This window comes from Heteronotia binoei, chromosome 1 (genome assembly GCF_032191835.1).
Source record: "Heteronotia binoei isolate CCM8104 ecotype False Entrance Well chromosome 1, APGP_CSIRO_Hbin_v1, whole genome shotgun sequence".
Classification (NCBI taxonomy): Eukaryota; Metazoa; Chordata; class Lepidosauria; order Squamata; family Gekkonidae; genus Heteronotia; species Heteronotia binoei.
In genome coordinates, this window is record NC_083223.1 from 233,733,400 (window position 1) to 233,761,064 (window position 27,665).

Consider the following 27,665-nt stretch of genomic DNA (forward strand, 5'->3'; position numbering starts at 1 on the left):
CCTCCGGCAACTCATTCCACCAGCTGGGGGCAGCAACGGAAAAGGCCTTGCTCTCGTTGTTTTGAGCTTTGCTTCTCTGATGCTGGGAACTGTCAACAGGTTTTGAGACCCAGACCGAAGTGCTCACTGGGGCATGTGCAGGGAAAGGCGGTCCCTAAGGTATGCAGGACCCTGGCCATATAGGGCTTTAAAAGTAATGACCAGCACCTTGAAGTGAATCTGGTACCCTATTGGCAGCCAGTGCAGTGCTTTCAGCACAGGCTGGATGTGTTCCCGTAAAGGAACTCCCATTAACAGCCTGGCTGGAGCATTCTCCACTAGTTTAAGTCGCCAGATTTGGGACAAGGGCAGCCCCATGTAGAGAGCATTATGGTAATCCAGTCTCGACGTGACCGTCACATGGATCACTGTTGCCAAGTCGTCACGTTCGAGAAAGGGGACCAATTGCTTTGCCATCCACAGATGGTAAAAGGCTGATTTGGCAGTGGCAGCTACTTGGGCCTCCATTGTTAAAGAGGAATCCAAGAGCACCCCTAAGCTTTTAACCTTGGGCGCCAGTGTGAGCTGGGCTCCGTCAAAGGTCAGTAACCAGACCTCTGGTCCTGGACAGCAGCGACTCAGATACAGGACCTCCGTCTTCATCGGATTTAAAGAGGGCAGAATGAAGAGAGGGCAGAACTGCTCAATTCCTACTTTTCCTCAGTCTTCTCTTCTGAGGGAAACGGTGCTCAATATGGCAAAAACAGAACATATAAGGAGGGTATGAAGTTCCAACCTAGGATCAGCATAGGGATAGTACATAAACACCTAATTTCTTTAAATGAAACTAAGTCCTCAGGGCCAGATGAATTGCATCCAAGGGTTCTAAAAGAGCTTGCAGATGTAATTTCTGAGCCTCTGGCTATTATTTTGGAGAACAGGAGAGGTGCCAGGAGACTGGAGGTGAGCAAATGTTGTCCCCATCTTCAAGGGGGAAAAAGAGGATCCAGGTAACTACTGACCCGTCAGTTTGACATCTATACCTGGAAAAGTTTTAGAACAAATCATCAAACAGTCGGTCCTGGAACATTTAGAAAGAATGGATGTGATTACTAAGAGCCAGCATGGTTTTCTCAAGAACAAATCATGTCAGACTAACCTGATTTCTTTTTTTTGAGAAAGTGACTACCTTGCTGGATCAGGGGAATGCTGTAGACATTGTTTATCTTGATTTCAGTAAGGCTTCTGATAAGGTTCCACATACTATCCTTGTTGACAAGTTGGTAAAATGTGGTTTGGATCCTGTAACAGTTAGGTGGATCTGTAACTGTTTAACAGATCACACCCAAAGAGTGCTTGTGAATGGTTCCTCGTCCTCTTGGAGAGAGGTGACAAGTGGAGTGCCTCAAGGATCTGTCCTGGGACCTGTTTTGTTCAACATCCTTATCAGTGATTTGGATGAAGGAACAGAGGGAATGCTTATTAAATTTGCTGATGATACTAAATTGGGAGGAGTTGCAAACACAGAAGAAGACAGAAACAGGACACAGGATGACCTTGACAGGCTGGAAAACTGGGCTAAAACCAATAAAATGAATTTTAACAGGGATAAATGTAAAGTTCTGATTTAGGAAGGAAAAATCCAATGCATGGCTATAGGATGGGGGAGACTTGTCTTAGCAGTAGTATGTGCGAAAAGGATCTAGGGGTCTTAGTGGATCATACGCTGAACATGAGTTAACAGTGTGATGCAGTGGCTAAAAAGGCAAATGCAATTTTGGGCTGTATCAACAGAAGTATAGTGTCCAGATCACGTGATTTGATGGTATCACTTTACTCTGCTCTGGTAAGACCTCACCTGGAGTATTGTGTTCAGTTTTGGGCACCACATTTAAAGATGGATATAGACAAGCTGGAGCGGATCCAGAGGAGGGTGACGAAGATGGTGAGGGGTCTGGAGACCAAGTCCTATGAGGAAAGGTTGAAGAAGCTGGGGATGTTTAGCCTGGAGAGGAGGCAGCTGAGAGGTGGTATGATCACCATCTTCAAGTACTTGAAGGGCTGTCACATAGAGGATGGTGTGGAATTGTTTTCTGTGGCCCCAGAAGGTAGGACCAGAACCAATGGGTTAAAATTAAATCAAAAGAGTTTCTGGCTCAATATTAGGAAGAACTTCCTGACAGAGCGATTCCTCAGTGGAACAGAGTTCCTCGGGAGGTGGTGAGCTCTCCTTCCTTGGAGGTTTTTAAACAGAGGCTAGATGGCCATCTGAAAGCAATGAAGATCCTGTGAATTTAGGGGGAGGTGTTTTCCTGCATTATGCAGGGGGTTGGACTAGATGACCCTGGAGGTCTCTCCCAACTCTATGATTCTATGAACAGGAAAATTCTATGACAGGGGTAAACCTCTCAACATTCCCTATTCTACTAAAAAGCAATATTCTCCTTTTTCACATTCATCCTACTATAATGACAAAATTGTTATATCCAGCTTTGCAGAATCTGTACCTTAAGGTTATCATGAAAAGGAGAAGCAAAACCTAAGGAGTGTTATCTCTTTTTAAACCAACTCAAACTCTTACAGAGTCTGACCCTGACAACCATAGAATCATAGAGTTTGAAGGTACCTCCAGAGTCATCTAGTCCATCACCATGCAGGAAATTCACAAATACCTCCCCCCACACATACATCCTCAGTGATACCTGCTCCATGCCCAGAAGATGGCAAAAGCTTCCAGGATCCCTTGCCAAACTGGCCTGGAGAAAAATTGCTGAATGACCACAAAGTGTCCAGCAGCATTTCCCTGGGCATGTAAAAAAGGGCCACAAGAACTAAGCATGCCCTCCTCATGGTCTGCCTAATTTACATTGCTATCAGATGGCCATCTAGCCTTTGCTTAGAAACCTCCAAGGAAGAAGAGCCCCCCCCCCCCCCGGAAGCCTGTTCCACTGAGGAACCACTCTAATTCTCAGGAAATTCTTCCTAACGTTTAGCCGGAAACTCTTTTGATTTAATTTCAACCCAATTTTGATTCCATCAAAATTATTCACCTCTTCCATTACTCCAAATGATCACCTGCCTCATATCCCTGTACTGGCTCCCCCCCTATCTCCGAGATCTTATCCAGATACATCCCTGCCTATGGCCTTCACTCCTCCAGCTCCACCATCCTCAGCAGTCTGAAGATCTCCTTCTCTTTCAAACAACTCAGTTCCTTTGCCCTTGCTGTTCCTTATTGCCTAGAACAGCCTCCTAGAAGACATGGGCTGGATGACACCACCTCTTTCACTTCCTTCAACTTGCTCCTCAACACTCACTCGTTCTGTAACACCTAAGAACATAAAAGAAGCCATGTTGGATCAGGCCAATGGCCCATCCAGTCCAACACTCTGTGTCACACAATGGTCAAAAAACCCAGGTGCCATCACGAGGTCTATCAGTGGGGCCAGGACACTAGAAGCTCTCCCACTGTTACCCCCCAAGCACCAAGAATACAGAGCATCACTGCCCCAGACAGAGAGCTTCAACAATACTCTGTGGCTAATAGCCACTGATGGACCTCTGCTCCATATGTTCATTCAATCCCCTCTTGAAGCTTACTATGCTTGTAGCTGCAGCTTCCTCCTGTGACAGTGAATTCCATGTGTTAATCACCTTTTGGGTGAAGAAGTACTTCCTTTTATCTCTTCTAACCCAACTGCTCAGCAATTTCATTGACTGCCCACAAGTTCTTGTATTGTGAGAAAGGAAGAAAAGTACTTCATTCTCTGCCTTCTCTTTTGCACCAATGCTACCAATGCATGGCCCCCTTGTCTCCTTCCCCCTACAAAAGGGTAAGGAATATTAACACCATCTGATGAGTTGACTTTGCTGTTTTTTATTGCTTTTAAATTTTACTCATGTAAGTATATCATAATATTAGAATTGAATCTAAAACTTGTTAACTGCCCTGAGCCACAACTGGGGGGAAGACAGTATAGAAATAAAATAATAAATAAATATCTACAGTTGCCAACCTCAAGATATGGCCTAGAGATCTCCTGGAATTACAACTGAACGTCAGACTGCAGAGATCAGTTGCCCGGGGGGGATGGCTGTTCTGAAGAGTGGACTCCAATCTATGTCATTATACCCACTGAGATCCCTTCCAATCCCACTCTCCAGACCCAAATCTTCATGAATTTTCCAAAACAGAGTTGGCAATGCCTTCCTCTAAGAAAAAGATGACTGTAGATTTATACCCCACCCTTCTATCTGAATCAGAGTCTCAGAGCAGCTTACAATCTCTTCTATCTTCTTCCCCCACAACAGACACCCTGTGAGGTAGTTGGGGCTGAGAGAACTCTCACAGCAGCTGTCCTTTCAAGGACAACTCCTATGAAAGCTATGGCTGACCCAAGGCCATTCCAGAAGCTGCAAGTGGAGGAGTGGGGAATCAAACCTGGTTAGAATCATAGAGTTGGAAGGGATCTCCCAGATAAGAGAATGAAGACACATCCCTCCCTACTTATTTGCCACCTCCACCGGCCTCCCCTCCCTCTTTAGTCATATTTTATTGTGAATCCCTCCAGGCGGATTTCTGGCTTCTTACCTTATGAAAAGTACCATATAAACAAACAACAGAAGCACAGAAGGTAGAGATAGATTAAACTTTGCTTCATTGATTTGAGATACAGTCTGAATGTCACAAGCTTAATAATTTACAAATTGCTAGCCTTTAACAATATTCCAAAATCTGCTGTGTAAGCAGGGTCACTTCGGCCTGCCTGATTGCTAGGGATGGCCGTATAGACCGCTAAAGATATACTATTAAAGAGGACAATGTATTTTAAAGAATTGTTCATGCTATCTATCTATGCTATATTACTATGTCTGACATCAATTAGTATCACAGCTTAGGAAGAGGGGTCTAAAGCTCCGAAGTGGTTTGTTTGCTAAATTTATAATAAAGGCTCGGTTTAAACCGGGAACGCTGATTCAAAGCTCGGCCATATGACACCAGTACTGGGGAGCCCCAGATTCAAATCCCGCCCTCCGGGCCACGTGAGATGTATATGTGACCTCGAGCACTCGCTCATCAAACCTACCCTACCTAACATGATTGTTGGAACAAAATAGGAGTCAATTACACCTTTAAGACCAACGTAGTTAGTCTTAAACGTGCAATTGACTCCTAATTTGTTCTACTACTTCAGACCAACACGGCTGCCTATTTGGATGATTGTTGGAAGAGAGTGCAAGGAGATAGTCCTTCGTCCAAATCTATCGCCACCCTTTAGCGAACCTCCCCCCTCCACACACATAAAGAATAAATATGATATTAAAGAAGCGAGAGAGAGGCAGCTACTACCATGCGCGGCCACGGGAAAACGCACGAATGTGGACTGACCGGTATCACCTTCTCTTGCCTTTTTGCTGTTTTGCCACCGCCGCACCACAGGGGGGCGTGTGATCGTCGCCCTTCACCCTTTCAAATCCTTCCTGCCGGAAGCGCCAATGCGCGTGCGCAGTCGCTTCCGGCTTCTGGAAATCTACTGTTCGTGGCTTGGGGTGGGTTGTCTGGTTGGTCGCGTTCTCTTTCACGCTTCGTTTCCGGATTTCTTTCTGTGAGCTGTCTTCTCTGGTGCAAAAACCTTTGCACTGAGAAGCCAGAAAGGCCCGCGCAGCCGCTAAAAGAAAAGAAGCCAAAGCAGATCCTCGTTTGACTTTCCCGCATAATACGCATGTCCAGTTGATCTTGGGTATCAGCTGTCAGTAACAGCTACTGAAGCCCTATGCCCCTTTTTTGCCCTCAGTTCGTGTTCCGGAAGAGCTAGGGGCCCTGGTGAAAAGAACCGGGTGAAAGGGCAAAGATCTCTGCGGGACAGCCTCGGCTAAACCCGGTCTCGCCAGCTCTTGGAAGCGAAACTGGGTCAGCCGTGAACAAAGCTTGAGTCGAGTGGCACCTTTAAGGCCAACAGAGTTTTATCCAAGGTATAAGCTTTCGTGTCCCGCAGGCTTCTTCAAGTATTTGGAAGGGAGACGGTCAGGGAATACCAGGGTTGTAACTCAGAGGCAGGCAATGGCAAACTACGTCTGTTCACCTCTTACCTCGAAAACCCCACGGGGCTGCCATAATTCAGCTGCGACTTGATGGCCAAAAAGGAAGGGGGAGGTCAAGAAAGAAGGACTCTTGGAAAGCCGCTGCTCAAGTAGACAGTATCGCATTAGATGAATTAAACGCCTTTCTCTTCTGAAAGGCATGTGTGCATTGTTTGCATCAGATTTCCTAGCCTTATACGTGGACTAAAAAGTAGAGTAGAATGAAAGGCCATGCAGAGTATTGCGTTAGAACAGAATAAGACATGCTTTTTGAAAAAAAATTATGAATATGTAATACTTTTTTTCAAATATTTTTATTTTTGTTCTATGGGATACAGAAATAAAAAGAGGGAAAGGGGGAAGATAAATGAAATAATAACAAGACATGTATACATAAGTCCACCTCATCTACAATTTCTAAACAGTTCCTACTTAACCCTAACAATAGATTCAATTCAACTAAGGTTTTCATATCAACACTAGTCTTCTAACACATTAATTTCTTTTAAACAGTTATTCCTTTAATTATTATCAACATTTTCTAATGCCATTACTGTTTTTCTCCAAATCCAGCATATATTAACTGTTTAAATTTGAATAATTTGAATAGGAAGCAGAGAGTGAGTATAAATGGGCAGTGGAGGACGGTAAGCAGTGGGGTGCCGCAGGGCTCAGTACTGGGTCCCAAGCTCTTTAACTTGTTCATAAATGATTTGGAGTTGGGAGTGAGCAGTGAAGTGGCCAAGTTTCCAGATGACACTAAATTGTTCAGGGTGGTGAGAACCAGAGAGGATTGTGAGGCACTCCAAAGGGATCTGTTGAGGCTGGGTGAGTGGGCGTCAACGTGGCAGATGAGGTTCAATGTGGCCAAGTGCAAAATAATGCACATTGGGGCCAAGAATCCCAGCTACAAATACAAGTGGATGGGGTGTGAACTGGCAGAGACTGACCAAGAGAGAGATCTTGGGGTCGAGGTAGATAACTCGCTGAAAATGTCAAGACAGTGTGCGATTGCAATAAAAAAGGCCAACGCCATGCTGGGAATTATTAGGAAGGGAATTGAAAACAAATCAGCCAGTATCATAATGCCCCTGTATAAATCGATGGTGTGGTCTCATTTGGAATACTGTGTACAATTCTGGTCACTGCACCTCAAAAAGGGTATTATAGCATTTGAAAAAGTGCAGAAAAGGACAACTAGAATGATTGAAGGATTGGAACACTTTCCCTATGAAGAAAGGTTAAAAGGAAGCATCGACTGCGGGGTGACATGATAGAGGTACATTCGTGGCTATTAGCCACAGTGTGTGTGTATATATATATATATATAAATTTTTTGGCCATTGTGTGACACAGAGTGTTGGACTGGTTGGGCCATTGGCCTGATCCAACTTGGCTTCTCTTATGTACTTAAAAAGGAATACCGATATGCTAAAATGTATTCATTTAAACAAACATACATATATATCAAAATTACATCTCTTGTGTATGAATGTTATTTCAGAAAATAATCATAAATTTGTATAAATTACAAGATTATGCATGGGATGGAGAAAGTAGAGAAAGAAGTACTTTTCTCCCTTTCTCACAATACAAGAACTCGTGGGCATTCAATGAAATTGCTGAGCAGTCAGGTTAAAACGGATAGAAGGAAGTACTTCTTCACCCAAAGGGTGATTAACATGTGGAATTCACTGCCACAGGAGATGGTGGCGGCTACAAGCATAGCCAGCTTCAAGAGGGGGTTAGATAAAAATATGGAGCAGAGGTCCATTAGTGGCTATTAGCCACAGTGTGTGTGTATACACACAAACACACACTGTGGCTAATAGCCACTGATGGACCTCTGCTCCATATTTTTATATATATATATATATATATATATAAATATATATATATATATATTGCCACTGTGTGACAGAGTGTTGGACTGGATCGGCCATTGGCCTGATCCAACATGGCTTCTCTTATGTTTTTATGTTCTTATAATTACTTCAGAGGATATATTGTCGTGTTCATTTTACATTTCCCCCCGCTTACTTATAATAAGCATAATAATTTTCCCATTTCCCCCCCAAATTCTTTAATCAGCCTCTTATTTATATAGGTAGTTAATTTAGACATAGTCATGTATTCTGCCATTCTGTCTTTCCAGCTTTCTTTATTCAGACATTCCTTAGCTTTCCACTTGGCTGTCCATATTATTCTGGCTGCAGTCAACATATATCTGAACAATTCTTGGAAGTGTTCATTCCATTGTATCTGGTGGAATTCTCAGTAGCATCATCTCTGACTTCATTTCAAAATTGATTTTTAAAAATTTCTGCATCACTTCATGAATTTCTTGCCAAAAAAATCTTGCTTTTTTGCTAGTCCACCACATGTGATAAAAGGAGTCTTCCGCCTCTTTACATTTCCAATAGATTCCTAAATAACTCTGATCCATCTTCTTAATGTCTTAATGTTCAGTTTTCTCTCAATGCCTGACTAGCAGTAACTTTAATAGCTCTCGTCCACAGATTTTCCCATTGCTGAAATGTTATTTTTAATCCTAACTTCTGAGACAATAAATATGTAATACCTAGAGAGAGAGATCAGGGGCCCAGTGAGTTTTATAATAATAATAATTTTTAATTTATATCCCGCCCTCCCTGCCAAAGCAGTTTTAAAGACTAACAATTTTTTTTAGCATAAGGTTCTGTGAATCAGAGCTTCAGCATTAAGAATGGAGCATAGTTGAAAGCAATCCTAAATATGTCTACTCAGAAGTAGATCCCATTTTATTTAGTGGGGCTTAGTCCCAAGAAAGTGTTTTTAGGACTGCATCCATTGTCTTCTGTGTCTGTGTGTGCCTTAAGTACCATCAGGTCGCTTCCAATTTATGGCAACCCTGTGTTGTTCATGAAACAATAACTTTGTGAAACCACATTCTAGATATTTGTTGATGGGAACTTATTGCCCAAAATAGCTTGCTCAGAAATAAGTGTTCAAAGGGCTTTGCTTCCCGATATGAATAGAATTGCAGCCTTGTGCCACTGCCTTTTAACTTTAACTTGTCCAAGCTTTCATATCTGGAAAGGACTACAATGTGGGTGTTAAAAGAAATCAGAGGTATATATTTTCTGATATAAAGTTCTTGAAATGACACAGTACGATGATAGAACCAACTACCACATGCTGAGGAAGATGCATACATACACAAAGCTCCAACAGGCTAACCCCATGTTTGTAGAACAGCATGTGCAGAGATATGAAACTGCTGCCAAGCTCCTTTTGGAGGAGGGATTGACAGCAGAAGATTGGTCCTTCAGTAGTATAGCAAGACAACAGTAACAACAGCTAAGGAGAAATTTCCCCATTAGCTCCTTTAATTTGAAAACTTTCCTATTACTCTCCCATCTGGAGTGAAAACCTTCAGCATTAAATGGCTGAATTACAAATTACCAGTAGGTTTAACTGCATTAATCAGGGCCTAATCAGATTATACCTTTCTTAGTCACCCACAGGTGCTTGCTTTAACTGAGAAGACGCATTGTTGGTGGTGTAAGTGGTCACTGTACTTATTCTATACGGTTTTTAATTTTTTGTAGGAATGTCATAGATCACAACTCTTGCATTTTGTGGCCTTTTAATCATACAATTTACAATGCTCCCTGTGTTTATCTGTTTGCTGATTTTCATTTCATATATGTCAGGAATTTATTTATTGCCCACCTTTGTTCAAGAGACTGGCGGTAGATTTAAAAATATAGAAAACAATTAATTCAGAAAGCATAAGACATCCAATAAACCCTGTTATAGATGTGGATCACCGAATTAGAGGACAATGCAAACAGAAAACTGTCTGAGGCGAGGGCCACAAGGCTCCTTTCTTTGTTCCATCTGGTTCATTTATGACTGAGCATAATCACACTCAGGCCTAACCAGAAGCCCCAATCTGCTCAGTTATCCCTTCATACTTCCTGTAACAAAACGAACAGGACAAGCAGTGTTGCAGAAAGCAAGGAACATGGACACTGCTGAGACTCCATTGTCTTTCAGTACACTCCCCTCCAAAGCCCCTCACATAAGTAGCAGCAGTTTCCAGATTCCTTGGTTCAAGGCTTCTGGTGCCCTATTATGCACTTATCATGGTTCCCTATGATGTTCTGAAGGGGGGTAAACTGGAGGACTGCGGTCTGGACTCTAGAACAATTAGGTGGATAGGGAACAACATGGAGGTTATAAACTGTCATTAGATGCCTTTAGAGAAGTATATTGTTGTACTGTATTGCTGTAATTGCTTTTATTGAAATTGTTTAACCTGTTTACTTATGATGTTGGCATTTGTTGTACACTGCCCTGAGACCACCAGGGGATGGCTGTTTATAAATTCAATCAATGAGTAATTGTCAATGACATTTCATCTGAATGAAGGAAGGTGTCCAATGGGGTGCCACAGGGCTCAGATCTGTGCCTGGCACTTTTCAGTATTTTTAGAAATTATCTGGATGATGGGTGGAGTGACTACTCATTAAATTCGCAGATGACACCAAATTGGGAGGAGTACCAAACACTCCCAAAGCTAGAAATAGAGTTCAGTGAGATCTGAACATGCTGGAAAAGTGGGTGAATGTGAACAAGATGCAATTCAACAAGGATAAGTACATCTGGGTAACAAAAATTAGAAGCACACATGCTGGATGGGGGATACACTTCTGGGTAGCAGTGTGTGTAAACAAGATCTGGGGGTACAGGGGGACCGTAAGCTAAATATGAGCAGTCAGTATGATGCAGTGGCAAAAAAGGTGAATGCGGTCTTGAGGTGTATCAACAGAGGCAATAACATCCAAATCGCATGATGTCATAGTCTCACTGTATACTGCATTGGTCAGGCTGCATCTGCAGTACTGTGTGCAGTTCTGGAGGCCTCACTTCAAAAAAGAATATGGACAGAATAGAGCAGTTACAGAAGAGAGTGACAAGGACAATCAGGGGCAAGAGGCCAAGTGTGTGAGAAAAGGCTGAGGGACTTGGGAATGTTCAGTTTGGAGAAGTAGAGATTGAAGGGGGACATGAATGCTCTCTTTAAGTATTTGAAAGGCTGTCACTCAGAGGAGGGTAAGGAGCTGTGTTCCTCTTGGCCACAGAGGATGGGACTCATGTGATGGTTGCCTAGTGCAGTCATTTCAGAGAGCTGGGAGGTGAAGAGTTCACTGGAATGGAGATCTTGAGTGACAGGCTTCTTCCTTTTCCTTCTTCCTCTGATTAGCCAGCTTCAGCTGAGGAGTATATGATTAGCAGAATGCTGAGGGCATCCTCTTTTCTTTTCTTTTCTTTTTTTCGGAGTCTTCCAGACAGTTGGTCTTTGGGAAGTCAGACAGTCAGTTGGCTTCTGACAGAGCCCTTTGGAGCAGTGAGTCTGACAAAGCCAGACAGGTTCACCTTTGGAGTGAAGGGAATCAACTCCTTGCCTTAAGCGTTTTATATCAATTCTGAGGAAGAATTCAGTATTAGAATTGAACATCTCAGAGCCAGCCTAAGATGAAGTCTGTTTTATGCAGACACCAGAACTGGGATTTTTTTTGGCAAGGGTGATTGGGTAGTATTCTTAAACTCCCAGTAAAGGCCAAAAGAAAGGGATTGTATCTTCTGAGGAGGAGAAGAATTCTTGCCCATTTACACAGGGGGGGAGTTACTCTGAGGAGACCCCTGATCTGTCATGAAGGGAATCGGATTTAGACACCATGGTGTATTGACATAAACTGGTTTCCAAAAGGGAGAGAGATCAGGAACACAAATAAAAAGACGGTCTCCAGGAAACCTGGATTAATAAAAAACGTTATGAAGAAACATTGTAAGTAAAATACTCAGTTGCCTCTCACTGTTAAGATCCAAGAATATATGAAAATGAGCTTCAGCAACACTATTTTGATTGTTAAAGGAAGTATAATCTGTATTAGCAGCAGTTTTTTTCTCAGCATTCCCAACCCCTGACTACACCTTTTCGTTCCCTGCCTGTTAAATAAAATAGTTTTTTCTGTTTGAATGTTACACCATCCCAAGTGCCATTTGAAAGGGGAAAACTATCCTGTCAAATTCCTGGGCTGGGCTAAAAGACAAATTAGATCTACGTGACTGGGGTGGGACAGACAGACTTTTAAAACATTAACTGAAGCCACTACTAGGGGCTTCTCAATCACAGTTGGGAACTAATTTTTGGCAGGAAAACCTGCCTGATAGTGAGGAAGTGTCAGGGGCCCATCATAACTTGCAATAATGGGTTTAAGTTACAGATTGAAAGGTATGGGCTGCATGTGAGGAAAAAAAATTACAGTAAGAGTAGTTCAGCAGTGAAATCAGCTGTCTAGGGAGGTGGTGAGCTCCCCCTCTCTGGCAATCTTCACGCAGCAGCTGAACAAACACTTGTCAGGGATGCTTTAGGTCAGTGATGGCAAACCTTTTAGAGACCGAGTGCCCAAACTGCAACCCAGAACCCACTTATTTATTGCAAAGTGCCAACATGACAATTTAACCTGAATAGAGGTTTTAGTTTAGAAAAAGTGGAAGTGGGGAGAGCAGGAGAGGCGAAAACGGGTGGTGGGGAGAGCAGGGGAAGTGAAAATGGGTGGCGGGGAGAGCGGGAGAGGCGAAAACAGGTGGCAGGGAAAGCGAGAGAGGTGAAAACAGGTGGCAGGGAAAGAGAGAGAGGCGAAAACGGGTGGCAGGGAGAGCGAGTGAGGCGAAAACAGGTGACAGGGAGAGCGAGTGAGGTGAAAACGGGTGGCAGGGAAAGCGAGAGAGGCGAAAATGGGTGGCAGGGAGAGTGAGAGAGGCAAAAACAGGTGGTGGGGGAGTAGGGGAAGCAAAAACGGGTGGCGGGGAGAGCAAAAGTGGCAAAAATGGGTGGCAGGGAGAGCGAAAGGTGAAAACGAATGGCAGGGAAAGTGAGAGAGGTGAAAACGAGTGGCAGGGAGAGCAAGTGAGGCGAAAACGGGTGACAGGGAGAGCGAGTGAGGTGAAAACGGGTGGCAGGGAAAGCGAGAGAGGCGAAACTGGGTGGCAGGGAGAGTGAGAGAGGCAAAAACAGGTGGTGGGGGAGTAGGGGAAGCAAAAACTGGTGGCGAGGAGAGCAAAAGTGGCAAAAATGGGTGGCAGGGAGAGCGAAAGAGGTGAAAATGAGTGGCAGGGAAAGTGAGAGAGGTGAAAACGAGTGGCAGGGAGAGCGAGAGGTGAAAACGGGTGGCAGGGAGAGCGAGAGAGGCAAAAATGGGTGGCAGGGAAAGCAAGAGAGGCGAAAACGGGTGGCAGGGAGAGCGAGAGAGGCGAAAATGGGTGGCAGGGAATACGAGAGAGGAAAAAACAGGTGACGGGGGGAGCAGGAGAAGCGAAAACAGGCAGCGTGGATAGCGGGAGAGGCAAAACCGGCAGTGATGTGCATGCCCAGAGAGAGGGCTCTGCGTGCCGCCTCTGGCACACATGCCATAGGTTCACCAGCAGGGCTTAGGTTGATCCTGCATTGAGTAGGGGTTAGACTAGGTGGTCTGTATGGCCCCTTCCAACTCTGAGATTCTAAGTTGTCAACAGTAGGGCAATAATTGTCAAACAGTTGTGTGATATGAGAGAACCACTAGTGTGTTGTGAATTCAATTACCAACAGAGAAGGTTTCCTGTTGTACCTTGCTGTAATGAACCTTGTTTACTTCCAGTCTCGTTTAGAGACAGAGCAGTTACCTCCCAATGCTAAGATGTCAGAGGAAGTTGCCTGTTGTATCTCTACATGTGTCACTGTTTGAGTCTCACCTGTTAGAAAGTACAGTGCTTGTTTGAGGGTATGCATTTTGTGCTTTTACACACAAAAGAACAAACCCACTATGCTTTATTACTTAGTATTTTTTCATCTTAGGATAGTTTGATTTTTTTTTTTGTTGAAGCCTAGTTATGATTTTTGTAAAATTCATAAAAGTTAAGAATGCATTAACAAAAATAAAGTAAATAAATACAGGCATAGCAATTTTGAAATGGCATAAGGTAAGCTTTACTTTTGGTTGCTTTCCTGCCAGGAAACTGCAATTTGCAGCAATCTACTTCTCTAAGGCCCTCCCAAGAGAAATCTTCACCCTCTCTCCTCCTTTACCCAGACTAAAGAGCATTTTGCTTGTTTTGTGTCATTTGGGATTATCCCTGGGGTTTCCAGGAAGTATTAATGTGGAGTGGTGGTGGAAGATTAAGAGGTTTCAAAGGCTATTAAAAGACCACTGCTTCCACCTAGAATTTCTTCTAAGCTATGCTACTGATATTATGCCTGTGCCAGAAAGAATTTAAATGAAACGACCCAGCCATCTGTAGTAAGGCTGCAGTTTATACAGCAGTGGGGTGGGGGGGAATAGGAACAGTCCAAGAGCACAGAAGACATATGGCTGACACCTGATATGCAAGTTAAAGCTGCCTTTGACAAATGCCCTCCTTAATAGACACGCAGCACTTACAAGGGTGCACTGCAGCTGCAAGGAACCCTGCTTGTATAAACGTTACACATCTAAGCCTATCATTATTATGCAAGTCACTGCAGTTCTGAATTATCCTGGTTTACAGTCAGATTTCTAGACATCAATGGCTCTTTGGAGCCAGTTTGGTGTAGTGGACCCAGTTTAATGTAGAGATTGAGAGTGGTGGACTGTAATCTGGAGAACTGGGTTTGATTTCCCACTTTTCCACATGCAGAACTTTGAGTCAGTCCCAGTTCTCAGAGCTGTTCTCTCAAGAGCAGTTGTCTCAGAGCTCTCTGAGCCCCACCTACCTCACAGGGTGTCTGTTGTGGGTAGAGGAAGGGAAGGAAATAGTAAGCCAATCTGAGACTCTGAGAGAAGGGTGAGGTATAATTCAACTTCTCTTGGAACTCGTCTGTGCCAACAGTTTTCTGTTCTTTGTCATATAGACCACTGCAGAATTTTCTGGAGACATTCATTGCCCTAATGTTACAGTGTAGCTGTCCAACTGCCATCACCCATGTCAGTCTAACAGCATCTGCTGAAATTTCACTTTTTGCGCTGTAAAAGATGCAGAAGCCCAGCTCTGTGTAGTCCCTGTTCAACATAGTCTGCAGTTTTAAGCATATGAATAAAGAACCCTGTTCAGTTAGGAGTAAATGCATGCTTGCAGATTGCCTGGGATCTGGAGAAATATTGCATAGTTTCATAGGTTCAAGGGAGCATTGTTTTTCTAAAATTATAGCCTCCCCAGTGAAAGCTGATGGGAGTTTCAAAAGCAGTTTGAGATGGGGCTCAGGAACATCAGATGTCCAAAGAAAAACAGTCAATAAAACCACTGGCCTAGCACAACTCCCTTGTGTAAGGTTCAGTAGCTCTTTGGATCTTGAACACTATTTCGCAGAGAACACTGATTCATGTAAACCCTTAGTGCTGTAATCCTTAATCTACAGATATTGGCAGGCATTAGAGCTTGGGGAGGGGGTGGTGAGGGGATTCAGGATTCTAGGCTGCCCCTTGTCCTTGCAGTGGCTTTTGACAGGCAGTGGAAGAGGGTTGCTTTACACTGATCATCCCAACCTCAGGATAAGTCCCTAGAACCTAGTTTTCTTATCAAAATCCTTAAAAAATGGCACTTTGCAAATAGGAATAAAACCTAACATTTCGGAGTTGGCTGATATACATCAGGCACAAAGGGATTTTTAAATGTGTGCCTTGAATCTGTTTATTTTCTGTAAATCATAAATATTGGCTGATGATTGACATCTGGGCTCCACCCTGTATGTTTGCCAGGGGCCCTAAAATTACTAAAACAGCCCCTGTTTTAAAAATTATCTTAATTTTGTTCATATTTTTAATAATGCTAACTAAATAGAAGTGTTTTAACAAGCTTAGTGTTACCTCTCATTTTAGTTGCTGATGAAATTGCACAGATAATTGGTTCATTAAATAAAATGTTCTATCCTCCAGGAGCAGCTGTTATCATTAAGCAGCTGAAATGAAATGCGGGGTGCATTTCATAGTCTAGGTCACCTAACGCCAAATGTGTGAATGCACAATTAAGAGCATTTAGTTTAATGTCCATTTCCCTTTAAAATTTAATGATAATATATTCAATTTGCAGTTAATTTCTTTGCATTACAACAGTTTTTTAAATGCTTAGTAAAACCTTCCCAACATTATAGAGAGACTCTCAGTGTTCCAAGAGAGTCTTGAAACAAAAGTGCAAATGCAATCCCTGGAAAGCTGGTCTGTGCATACCACATTGAAATGATGATCAACTGCAGAAAATGACACATTTGCTTCAAATTCACTTGTGCTCAAAAATTGGTCACTGAATCGCACTCTTGTTTTAGGCTTGCACAAAAGGGAACATCAATGTAGCTCTAATCAATTTATGCAAAGGCTGGGAATTAATCGTGATCATAGCCATCACAAAGACTTCTTGAGAGGAAAAATTACTGCCTCAAACCAGCCAGTGAGGCCAGTATCCTGTCATAAAATAACTTACTTGTGTTTCTGCGGTGCTTTCTGAATTTTTCAGTAAGCCAAGCAAAATTCTTAATCTTTGTGATTACAAGGCTAGGAAAGTGGCAATTCACGTCTTATTTTTTCGTAGAAGACAGAAGGATGAGCTTCGTCCACAAGGCTTGTCAACATTTTCTAGACTCCTGCTCCTTTGTCATTAATACCAGATTGATCTGCAGATGTTTAAAACAAGCTTGTAAAATAGCCATTTGATCAACTCCGGGGAAAATTTTCTCCTGGAAATACTTTATTGAAAAATGCGAAGGAGAATGCAAGCACTAACAGTGAGGGAAACATGTTAAGGACAGTCTCTTATCAGACTAATTATTTATTAAATTAGATTTTTAAACCACCCTCCCCTGGAGGACAGGGCTCAGGGCAGTGTACATCCATTTACAACGTTTACATAATAAAATCATATTTAAAATCCATAATATATTATACAGCAGTAATAACCCATAACCAGAAAGATGATGATGGAGCTGCCAGAATATCTCACTGCCTCATAGGGTGGGGGGAACAGGAGTAGCAGCCAGATGGGAAACCATTGCTGTCCTTAACCAAACACCTGGTGGAACATCTCTGCCTTGCATGCCAGCTTGATGCTGTAAAACCAGTATCTAGAATGAGCAGAACGTTTCCTGGAACCATCCACAAGTCATTATAAACCATACTGTATGCATGAATTAGTGTGAATATAAGTAGAAAGCAAGGGTGTTGATACAGTAAAAATTCTGTAAGATTTTGACATCACTTTAACTATATATGCTTATACTTTTGCCTGTAAAATTGTCAATATCTTGAACCTTCTTAGAAATAGGTATTTTCCTTGATGATATTCAATGAATAAAGAAAAGAGTTTCTACTCCATTGTTAGTAGTAGTTGGACTCTTTTGAACCCAGTGTATTCTTTTCTTTGTGAAGTGTTTTGTTTTTAAGAACAAATGTGTAACACAGGCAAATGTGGGATGGTAACTCTTTTTTTCTTGGGAGGGGGAGGGCAGGACAGAGGATGACAATGCCTGCCTGCATGCCATGAAAAGCTTCATCTACTAATTCACTTTAGCTTAGTTAACAATTACATCCCTTTCCCAGTGCTGGAGTATGTGTTTTATTTGAAAGCAGCAAATGAAAATATTGAGCCAGTGTGATTATGTCAGACTGGGACCTGGGACAACCAGGTTTGAATCTCCAACCTGCCACGAATCTTGGGCCCATTGCAGCCTCTCAGCCTAACCTACCTCACAAAGTTGTTGTTCTTAGGATATAGAGCAGGGGTGGCCAACGGTAGCTCTCCAGATGTTTTTTTGCCTACAACTCTCATCAGCCCCAGCCAGCATGGCCAATGACTGGGGCTGATGGGAGTTGTAGGCAAAAAACATCTGGAGAGCTACCATTGGCCACCCCTGATATAGAGGAGAGGAGAGCAGAGCTGGCCCTGCCACTAGGAAAACTAGGCAATTGCATAGGGCACCAGCTGTCTGGAGGCACCGAATTGGGCACCCTCCATGTGACTCAGTGATAGTATCAGTGCAGGGATGGGGGCGCCAGAAGTTAGCCTTGCCTAGGGTACCAGACAGTCTAGGGCCGGCCCTGGGGGAGAACAATGGGATAATCCTCTGGGTTAGGATTGCCAGCTTTAGGTTGTGAAATTCCTGGAGATTTGGGGGGTGGAGCCTGGGGAGGGTGGGGTTTGTGAAGGGGAGGGACCTCAGTAGGGTATAATGCTGTGGAATCCATTTTCTCTAGAGAATTTGACCCCTGTTCCCTCCTGGAGATTGGGTGTAATCTCAGGAGATCTCCAATTTGGGTACTGATTAGGGAGGAAAGCAGGATATAAAAATGAATAAAAACATTGTTTCTGAATTAAGAAAGCTGGCATACTGCAGGTGCAAAGATTGAGTATAGAAGTCCTTTGTTTGACTCTTCTCCACCCCCCCCCCCCTCAAGCTTCAAGCACTCATCTGCATTATGGAACTGTGGTGTAGTGGTTACAGAATGGCAAGCTAGGATCATGGTGACCAGCAGTTAAAAATCTCCACTTTGTCTTGAAGTTTGCTGGGTGACCTTGGTCCAGTCACTCTCAGCCCATCTTGCCTACATAGGGTTGTTGTGAGGCTAAGAACAGGTAGTCTGCATATGCTTTCCAGAGCTCCTGGGAGGAAGGTGAGATATAAATGTGACTGAAGTATGCTGCCCTAGTTTACAAGCTTTTTGTAAGGATTATTGAGATAATGTATGCAAAGCACTTTACAGTACTATATACATTCTACATATAGGGAAAAGCTCAGTGGTTTAGCACAAGCTTTGGAGGCAGAAAGTCTGGTTTTTGATGCCTGGTATTTTCAGTGAGATCTCTGGTAGGGGGGGCGGGAGGCTTCTGCATCTGAGATTCTGGACAGCCATTGGGCTAGATTAACAATCTGGTTAACAAATTGTGGCCCCTATTTGCACACCCAAGGAAATGCTCATTGCCATTTTGGGATCAGGAAGCAATTTTCTCCAGACCAGTTTGGCCAGGAATCCTGGAGGGGGTGTTGCCATCTTTTAGTAGGGTTGCCAGGTCTCTGTTGGAAACTACTTGGAGACTTGGGGGTGGATCTGGGAGAGGGCAGGGTGCGGGGAGGGACCTCAGCATGGTATCAATGCCATAGAGTCCACCCTTCAAAGCAGCCATTTTCTCCAGGGGAGTTGATCTCTTTCAGCTGTTGTAAAAACAGGAGATCTCCGAGCCTCACGTTGGAGGCTGGCAACCCTATGGGGAACCTCTAAATACACTCCCAATTACTAAATTATTGGAGGGGGCCTCATTATTTGGACCTCAGCATGTCTTAGTAGGGCTGTGATTCTCTCTCCTGCTTGTTCCACTTATTGAATAAAATTATGCAGATCTGCATTCCTCTGTATACTTATAGGAGGCTAAATCCTACTGAAATGGATTAGATTTACTTCCAAATGGTTAGGCTTAGCCTGTAAGAATTATCAGACCTGTAAATTCTCTATGTAAAAAAGGAGGAAGCTGAGGTTAAAAGGTATGAATCTTGTCATAAATCTTTTAAGGGTGAATTTTCTATGCAATTGGCTAGAACAGAATTAGCAGTTAGAAGGGCTGAAGAGTCCTGATTTAAAAAGCGGGGAGGGGAGAATCATATTAGAGTAAAGCAGAGAGATTAAGTAATGATGGGGTAAAATGGTGCTGTGGCAGACTCAGAACAAAGGAAAGAAGAGGACAGGACAGTTTTTCACAATAGACTTGCAGAACTCTTACAGACTCATAACATTGGAAGGGGTCTCCAGGGTCATCTAGTCTAACCCCCTGCACAATTGCAGAAAATTCACAAGTATCTCCTCACAAGTGCCCAGTGACCCCTGCTCCAATCCCATGATGGCTGGAGAAACTATTTCTAACAATAGGAGGATAAGATTTTAGGCCTGGCAGTAAGTGAGCACAAGTCTTCTTTGCTAATATATGCCACCCTGCAGGAATCATAGCTACAGGGGAGGGTTGAGCTGTTTGCTCTGAAGATGGAAGGTTGCTGGGAAAGGATCCCTTACCCGTGGCAGTTCAGGGATCATGCCACTTCCGCTTGACCTAATTTGTGTCTACTTAGAAAAGAATCCTACTCACAGCCTGATCCTATGCATTTTATTTACTTTAATTATAATCCACTTTCTCACTAAGACTCAAAAAGAATTACACAGTGTGAATCAATGCAATCAGATGAGACATCTAATAAAAATGCAATAAGACTACAGATTTTAAACAAATACCTACATATGATATTTCAAACAATGCAAAAAATGGTATTACAAAGAAGAAAACTGGACAATAAGCGCAGGTAATACATGCAGCAAACAGATAATACATAACATACAGTGATATAGTCCGTAGTCTTTTTTTTTTTTTTAATAAATAAAAGCTCCTTCCTGAACCATTCCATTATAGCATTGCCAGGTCCGACTCAGGAAATATTTAGGGACTTTGGGGGTGGAGCCAGGAGACTTTGGAGCAGAGCCAGGAGCAAGGTTGTGACAAGCACAATTGAACTCCAAAGGGAGTTCTGTCTTCCTTTTGTTGGAAATAATGGAGGATGGGGACATCTTCTTTTGGGGCTTGTAGAATTGGACCCCCCTAGTCCAATCTCTTTGAAACTTGAGGGGGTTTTTGAGGAGAGGCACCAGATGCAATGCTGAAAATTTGGCACCTCTACCTCAAAAAACAGCTTCCCCAGCCTCTCAGATCGATTCTCCATTATATCCTAAGGGGACTGGTTTCCATCTCCATAGGGTATAATGGAGTGCCCAGTAGACATTCAAACCCCAACTCCCATTTTCTGATAACCCTGAAGTAGGGGGAGGGCCTCCAAACCAGGGGATCTCCTGCCCCCAACTGAGAATTGGCAACCCAATTCCATTATCATATGGCCCTATTACCTTTATAAAATACCCTCTTGAACCATTCTGTTTTACATAGTTGGCAGAATGACAAAAGTGTGGGAGCTTCGTGACATCCTCAGAAAGCCCATTCCACAAAATGCATGTATATGGGCAGTTGCTGATCTTATCCATTTGTTGGGTGGCACCATAAGAACCCTTGAGCTAGTGATTTACAGAGAAAAGAAGGCTGTAATTACAGTTTCAGGTTTCAGTAACTGGAAGAAAGGCTCCCATGCTTATTTAATTCTGCAAACTATGTACAATTGTTGTTAAGGAAGGCATTTTTATAAAGCTAATACAGAACAGGACTGTACTCTATGCCACCGTGTATGCTATATATTAGCAATCTGTTGTATCATGCTTTTATAGCATTGTTTTTATTGTTTGTAATTCCATTTTCTGTATCACTTGACACAGCCTGTGTGATACACTTTTTGCACTTTTCTGATTTTTTTAATCCAATCCTGTTGCATAGTTTATTAGATCTTTCATGCTATTAGATTATTGCTTTATACCATGTAATCCACCTTGTGTGTCAAGTACAATACTGGTAAATATAAACAAATACATAAAGTATAAATAAATAATGTCAATGAATAACCATGGGTTGACTAACACTATACTCATTCCCCGTTCCTCCTGCCCTTCTGACTACAGGCCTGTAGATGTGACTTTCCTTGCACAAAGTTTGACAGTGAAAGAAGCAACCCTGGTCTCCTTTTTTGGCAGTTTGGCCACTTTGCCAGCAGGAACTACCTGTTCAGGGCTAAGAGCTGTCCCTCATCCATCCTATATCTTTACCAGGTCAGTTGAAAAGCCCCCAACTCAGAAGGCCTGTGCCAAGCAGAGGAGAATATCGTCACCAGCCATGACTGAGCAGCATCAGCAGGCACTTCGAGAGGCACTAGACCAGCACCTGTGTGGCTTGGGCATTGAAACATTCTGCGTGGAACACCCTGAAGTGAGTGAGTGGAGTGTCACTGCTACTGCAGCAGCAAGGAAGCAAAGAGAACCCCCCAAAACTCACATTGCCCGTCCTGCAATTATTTTTTGTGGCCAAAAACAGCAGTTAGTTTTCTGAGTGAAAGCTGCTGCAATAAAAAGCTGTCTTTATTTTTATTTATTTATTTGTTTGTTTTATATCCCGCCCTCCCCGCCGAAGCAGGTTCATGGGAATGCTTTCCTTTTTCTCCTGGTTATGCAGACTGACTTTAGTTGCTCAGCAGTGGGTGGGAGCCACTCTTGGAATGCTTTTTCATTACTTGCTTGTAGCAACTTACCTTCCTCCAAACTCTTGCTGTGACTTCAACAGGTACAGTGTAGGAACTGTCAGCAAACTCCCTCCCCTGCCCTTAAGAAGAAAAACATTGTTGGTTTCTCATTGCCATGTAGCCCACTAGGTAGCTCTTGTTGATTACCATTTATCATGGAGATGGCTACATAATAACTGGAAATCAACTGGCCTTAGAAGCCAGGCTGGAGACTAAACCTTAAAATGCCAAGCATGTTGTAGGGCTAAGTCAGGGAGGAACTAGACTGTTTGGCTTGTAGGTGTGTATAGAATCGTCATAGGTGCCATGCAACAAAATCTGTAAACGTGCTCTGTGAACATAAGAAATTATTTTGTCTCATTGGTCCATCTAGCCATTTGTTGACTGCTTTTACTGGCAGCTACTCTCTTGGGTCTCAAGCAAGGGCCTTTCCAGCTTACCCAGGACTGGGTATGAACCTGGAACCTTCTGTTACACTTTATTGGGTTCCTTCCTTTGCAGAGGTCACACTGGATGGTCTGTAGCAGCCTTTCAAACCTCTGACTCTATCACAGTGCCTTTATTAGTATTTCAGTGGGGAGAACTAATTCTGGAAGAATGCGCAAAAGTTGAAGAATTTGGCCTTCCATCATATACTGTCAAAGATAATTAGGCATTTTCAGTGCCCATCTGAGCTGTTTAATTGTCTTTGTGGCCAGGCAGTGCAGGAAATGGCACCATGATGCTACCATGGAAATGTGTGAAAAATCCCATCTTATGTATTATGATGGATACCCTTAACATGCTACTAATATGTTTTGATAGTTTCCTAAGAATTTTTCTACCTTAGCTTTATTGCCAGCAATAGAGGGTTTCACTTGTTAACTGTAATCTGTATGTGTTGATAGTCCCTTTAAACCAGGGTTATCAAACTCATTTGTTATGAGGGCCAGATCTGACATAAATGAGACCTTGTTGGGCCAGAACACAAACACAACTAAAGATTTTTTAAACAAATTAAAACAAAACATGCTTAAAACATTAAAGGTGCTTTTTTTATATGTCTCCCATGGTTTCCAGGGAACTGGGCAAAGGAAGCTCTGGCTCTTTTCCTCCCACCTCAGGGGACCAGGAGGGGAAGGAGCCTCAACCAATGGAGAAAATCAAGGTTTTGCTCTGTAGCTCCTCTGCAATTGAGCAAGCCTTGCAAAGCAAGTTGAGATGCAGAAGGAAGCAGACAAGAGCCAGTTGCTTGGGAGCCTGATAGGAGCCCTCCAGGGGCCTGATTCAGCCTCTAGGCCGCATGTTTGACACCCCTGCTTTAAACCTATTTTGCCCACTTAATGCAAGAGGGCATGAACAGTTAACTTTCATTATTATTGGACTTGTTCATTTCTTCCAATTTCTTTCTGATTTTATACTTGTAATTTCAATTCTCAGTTTATGATCTTGAGTTTAAAGTTTGTATGTGGCTGCTTAATGACTGATTACCTGAATTAGGTCCAGTCTTACATCAACATGCCTCCTCTTACATGCATGTTATTTTCCTTACTCTCTAGTTTCTGTTTGGCATCCCTTCATATACTGTTCCAGACAATTAGGTATTAAGTAGGCCTGCAGTAATTGTAAGTTGTCATTATGTGACTCTTTTAACGCTATTCACCTCCTACAGCATTAGGCTACCAGTCTTCATATCATTCTCTATGGTAGAGAGAAACCATCCATGTATTGCCACAAGAAACTGTACATACTTTAAACAAATTATAGAGGAAAGCCAAAATTCTGTGTGGATTGTGGTTTCTGACTAAGATCTTTTCATTGGGTTGGATGGTATTGGGAAGTGGGGCTTTTTTCCATTTCCCACAGCATCATGGTGCATCTGTACCTCCTAGGTTTTCACCAGCTTTTTTCTGATCTTTCCCAAGCCTGTTTTGCTACAAAGTGTTGGAAAATTCACAGCAAAGCCTGGATGGCTGCTGTATGGGCAAGAAAGTTAGAATTTTTCCAGTCTTGCCTGCATGGCATCCATTTTCCTTGCTCTTATAGGGGCCATTCTTACCCTTTCCACCATGGGGAGGGAGAGGGTTAAGGATTTATTTTCTGATGTATAGCCTTCTGTTTTTGTATTACTGTGTCCATTACCAGGGGCAAAAAGGACTCTCCAGTGGCTCAGGAGAAATCATCACTAGGACTGGGAAAATGTTGGGAAACTCACTATCTGGAAGTCCTGTTGCATGGACAGCTGCAGCAACAACAGGGCTTCTGAAGGAAAGTGGAACTGCTCTAATTATATGGAACTGCTCTAATTATTTTAAAAGCTGCAGCAGAAGTACACGAGGGACACTCATATTGTTCCAATTGTTTCCTAGGTATTCACAGTTGAAGAGATGATGCCTCATGTGCAACATTTGAAAGGGGCACTCAGCAAAAACCTTTTCCTTAAAGACAAGAAGAAAAAAGGGTTATATTTGGTAACGGTTCTGCATGACAGGCAAATCAATTTAAACGACCTGGCAAAGAAGCTGGGTGTTGGCAGTGGAAACCTGCGCTTTGCTGATGAAGCAACCCTGTTGGATAAACTGAAAGTTGGCCAGGGTTGTGTAACACCTTTAGCGCTCTTCTGTGACCAAGGAGATGTAAAGTTTGTGTTGGATGCTGCCTTTCTGGAAGAAAGTCATGAGAGGTTGTATTTTCATCCAATGACAAATGCAGCAACCATGGGGATACATCCAGATGACTTCCTAAAATTTCTTAAGTCTATAGGACATGAACCTATCCTTGTGCATTTTGATGATGTCACATTATGAGACCACTTTTGTATTTTAGATATGGGAAATGTCTGTTTAGCCAACAAATGTAAGAAACATATTTCTTTACTATTTCAAAAGTATTGTAGGATTTTCCCCCCACATGGATAATACTGGCTTCAGAGTGCACTTGATAATGTTGTGATGTTCTCAGCTGCATTGGTCTACAAGTAGGGTTGCCAAGCTCCAGGTAGTGACTGGAGATCTCCTGGGATTACAACTGATCTCCAGGAGTCACAGATAAGATCACCTGGAGAAAATAGCCACCCTGGAAGGTGAACTCTGTTGTATTATAGCCACTGAAGTCTCTCCCCTTACCAAACCACATCTTTCTAGATTCTACTCCCAAAATCTCCAGGTTTTTCCCAACCTGAAGCTGGCAGCCCTGTCTACTGGAGAAGCCCATAGCTCACAGGTAGAGATTATAGTTTGCATGTAGGTCTCAAATTCAGTCTCTGGAATTTCCAGAGGAAAGATCATTGTCTTAGATGAAACAGATTTGGCTTAGTATAACTGCTTAGTTATAATAAAATGGGGTTGCACTTACCTGTAACCATTGTTCCGTGAGTGGTCTCTGCAGACACAAAAGGTTCTGGAAGCCTACAGAATAATTTTTCATGTCTTCCAAAATTGCTAGTGCCGATACTTAACACAAAATCTAGTCCTTCAACTCAGCCCTATTGTGGTTTGTTTCATGCCTGTACTAGAAAGTAAGAGGATGGTTGGAATTGGGAGCTGTATATTTACAGGTCTTTTAATGGCTTTCTAGAGAACAGACATCTGAAAACACACATCTGGCTAGAATTTATTTAGAAAACTTGCATGCTCCCTCTCCAGACACCTGCTTGAGGCTGGAGTCACTCCCACTACAGAAATTTTAGTGCACTGCTTGCATATGTTAACTGTAGAAATTATTGTGATCCTTGGAACAACCTGCTGCTAGGATGCAAGACACAACTGGGCATTACTGATTTAAAGTCATCTACCTGCACTTACTTTGTTTCTTCTATTTGTTTCTCCTGTATTTCCAACCAGTTGTTTCTCCTGGAATATGTATATTACAAGTGAGCCTTGCACTCACTTGTGTATGGTTATTATGATACAACTGTACGGAGTGTAAAGATGCGTAGAACTGGAATATCGCAACACATTGTTATGTGTCAAATTCATTATTTTCAATAGGTATCCTCTAGGTAACATACCATTTTGTAAGCTTCTGCTGCTTCTCCGTTTCTTTTATCTTCACTATTTTTAGTTGTGCACAGTAGCTGCTAGACCTCAGCTCTGGCCATATCCATGTTAGTATTACAGAGAAACATGGAAGCAGGGACTGAAATGTTAGCATTAGCCATGACAGCAGGTGTACTGGAATGGCAAGGTTTCCCTTGGCACTAAATCAACGGGGCTGGGCCATTCACAATCTGAGAACACTCCTAGATGCTCCCTCGTTTTATAAACCTTCAAACGAACTACCCCATTTAGGTCTCCTGCGTGTTTTGTGCATAAAACACAGCCTGATCCTGAACAGAGTCTGTTGACAAATATGGCAGCTGGGGCAACTGAAGACTTAATTACTATAATATAAACCTAACAGACAAGCAAGTATCAAGTTGTCCCATAAATTGTAAACGGCTGTGAGGATAATCTATACAAGTGTTGGAACTCATTCGCTACAAGGGCCAGATTTGACATAAATGTAACTTTTGTCAGGCTGGGCCGTGTGTGCTATAAAATGTAATGCCAGTTACCAGAGGTAACAGACTTTACAATGAAGGACAGCAACTGGTAAACTCTGAGCTGCTGTATCCTCACTGCAAGGCCTTGTGGGCTGGGGGAGGTGCAGAGGAAAACCTACAAGGGTGGACTGAAGAGCCAGCAGTGTAGAGCTGTGCAGACATTCCCATGCTGTCTGGAGAGGATACAAACCACTTTCCCACAACACTCCCCCCCCCCCCAATGTTGTGAGCCCAGGCCCCAGGGTAAAAAATGTGAAGCGGCTGGGTGATGTGAACTGCCTCCTGGCCCTGGGGCATCATGGAAGGAGACTGGGAAGACAAGTTGAACTACTCCTCACCTGTGGAAGCCGGGGTGGGGGGGCTGTAGCCTGGGTTCAAAGCCACGTGCACTGCAGGGCTGAGGCCAAGTGAGATCCAATAAGCTGAAGACATTCATGTGGCAATGGCTGTCTCTGGCCAAAGCCGCCAAACGATCCATGGTGGAGCCATGGAGGTTCAAGCCAAAGATTGTTGGCAAGTCATGCCATTCCCATGTGGCAGCAGCTACCGCAGGCTGCTGGGTCATCTGATGTGTGAGCAGGCACAGGGCTATGCATGTAGCAGAGCCCCCAGGCCACCTAGTGAGCAGTATAACCTGATATCATTGGTGCCACCTCCAATGAGGCAGGAGGAGGCCCAGCCCCCAGGTTACATGCTCAGTGGCCAGACTAGACTTCTGATGTGTGGAAGAAATTGCCACAGCACTGCTGCTGCAGACCCACATACAAACACTGATCCCTGTGGACAGCATCCTCGGAGCTGCAGACCAAATGTAGAGGCATGCAACCTTGCCTTCGAACGCTGAACTGGCATGAATGCAGCTGCAGTGGCTCTCAGCTT

At 43.1% G+C, this 27,665-nt stretch overlaps 2 protein-coding genes across 3 annotated transcripts in view; one reads left to right on the plus strand and one right to left on the minus strand.

The window, feature by feature from the left end:
• The window catches only part of MTIF2 (mitochondrial translational initiation factor 2), a 33,066-nt gene extending 27,306 nt beyond the window's left edge, over positions 1–5,760 (minus strand). The window contains exon 1 of one of the 2 annotated variants that reach the window (XM_060249372.1): positions 5,369–5,760. The gene's annotated coding sequence lies outside the window, so the exon portion shown is untranslated. Of the gene's footprint in view, positions 1–5,329 lie in introns of both variants that reach the window. The other variant, XM_060249364.1, reaches the window with a different exon arrangement.
• Positions 5,395–26,759, plus strand: LOC132579185 (prolyl-tRNA synthetase associated domain-containing protein 1-like). Its single transcript, XM_060249412.1, has 3 exons — positions 5,395–5,952; positions 21,798–21,954; positions 24,613–26,759. Exons 2-3 carry the CDS (start codon positions 21,862–21,864, stop codon positions 25,048–25,050), a joined length of 531 nt encoding a protein of 176 aa, XP_060105395.1. The 5' UTR covers positions 5,395–5,952; positions 21,798–21,861; the 3' UTR covers positions 25,051–26,759.
• Positions 26,760–27,665: the final 906 nt, after the last annotated feature.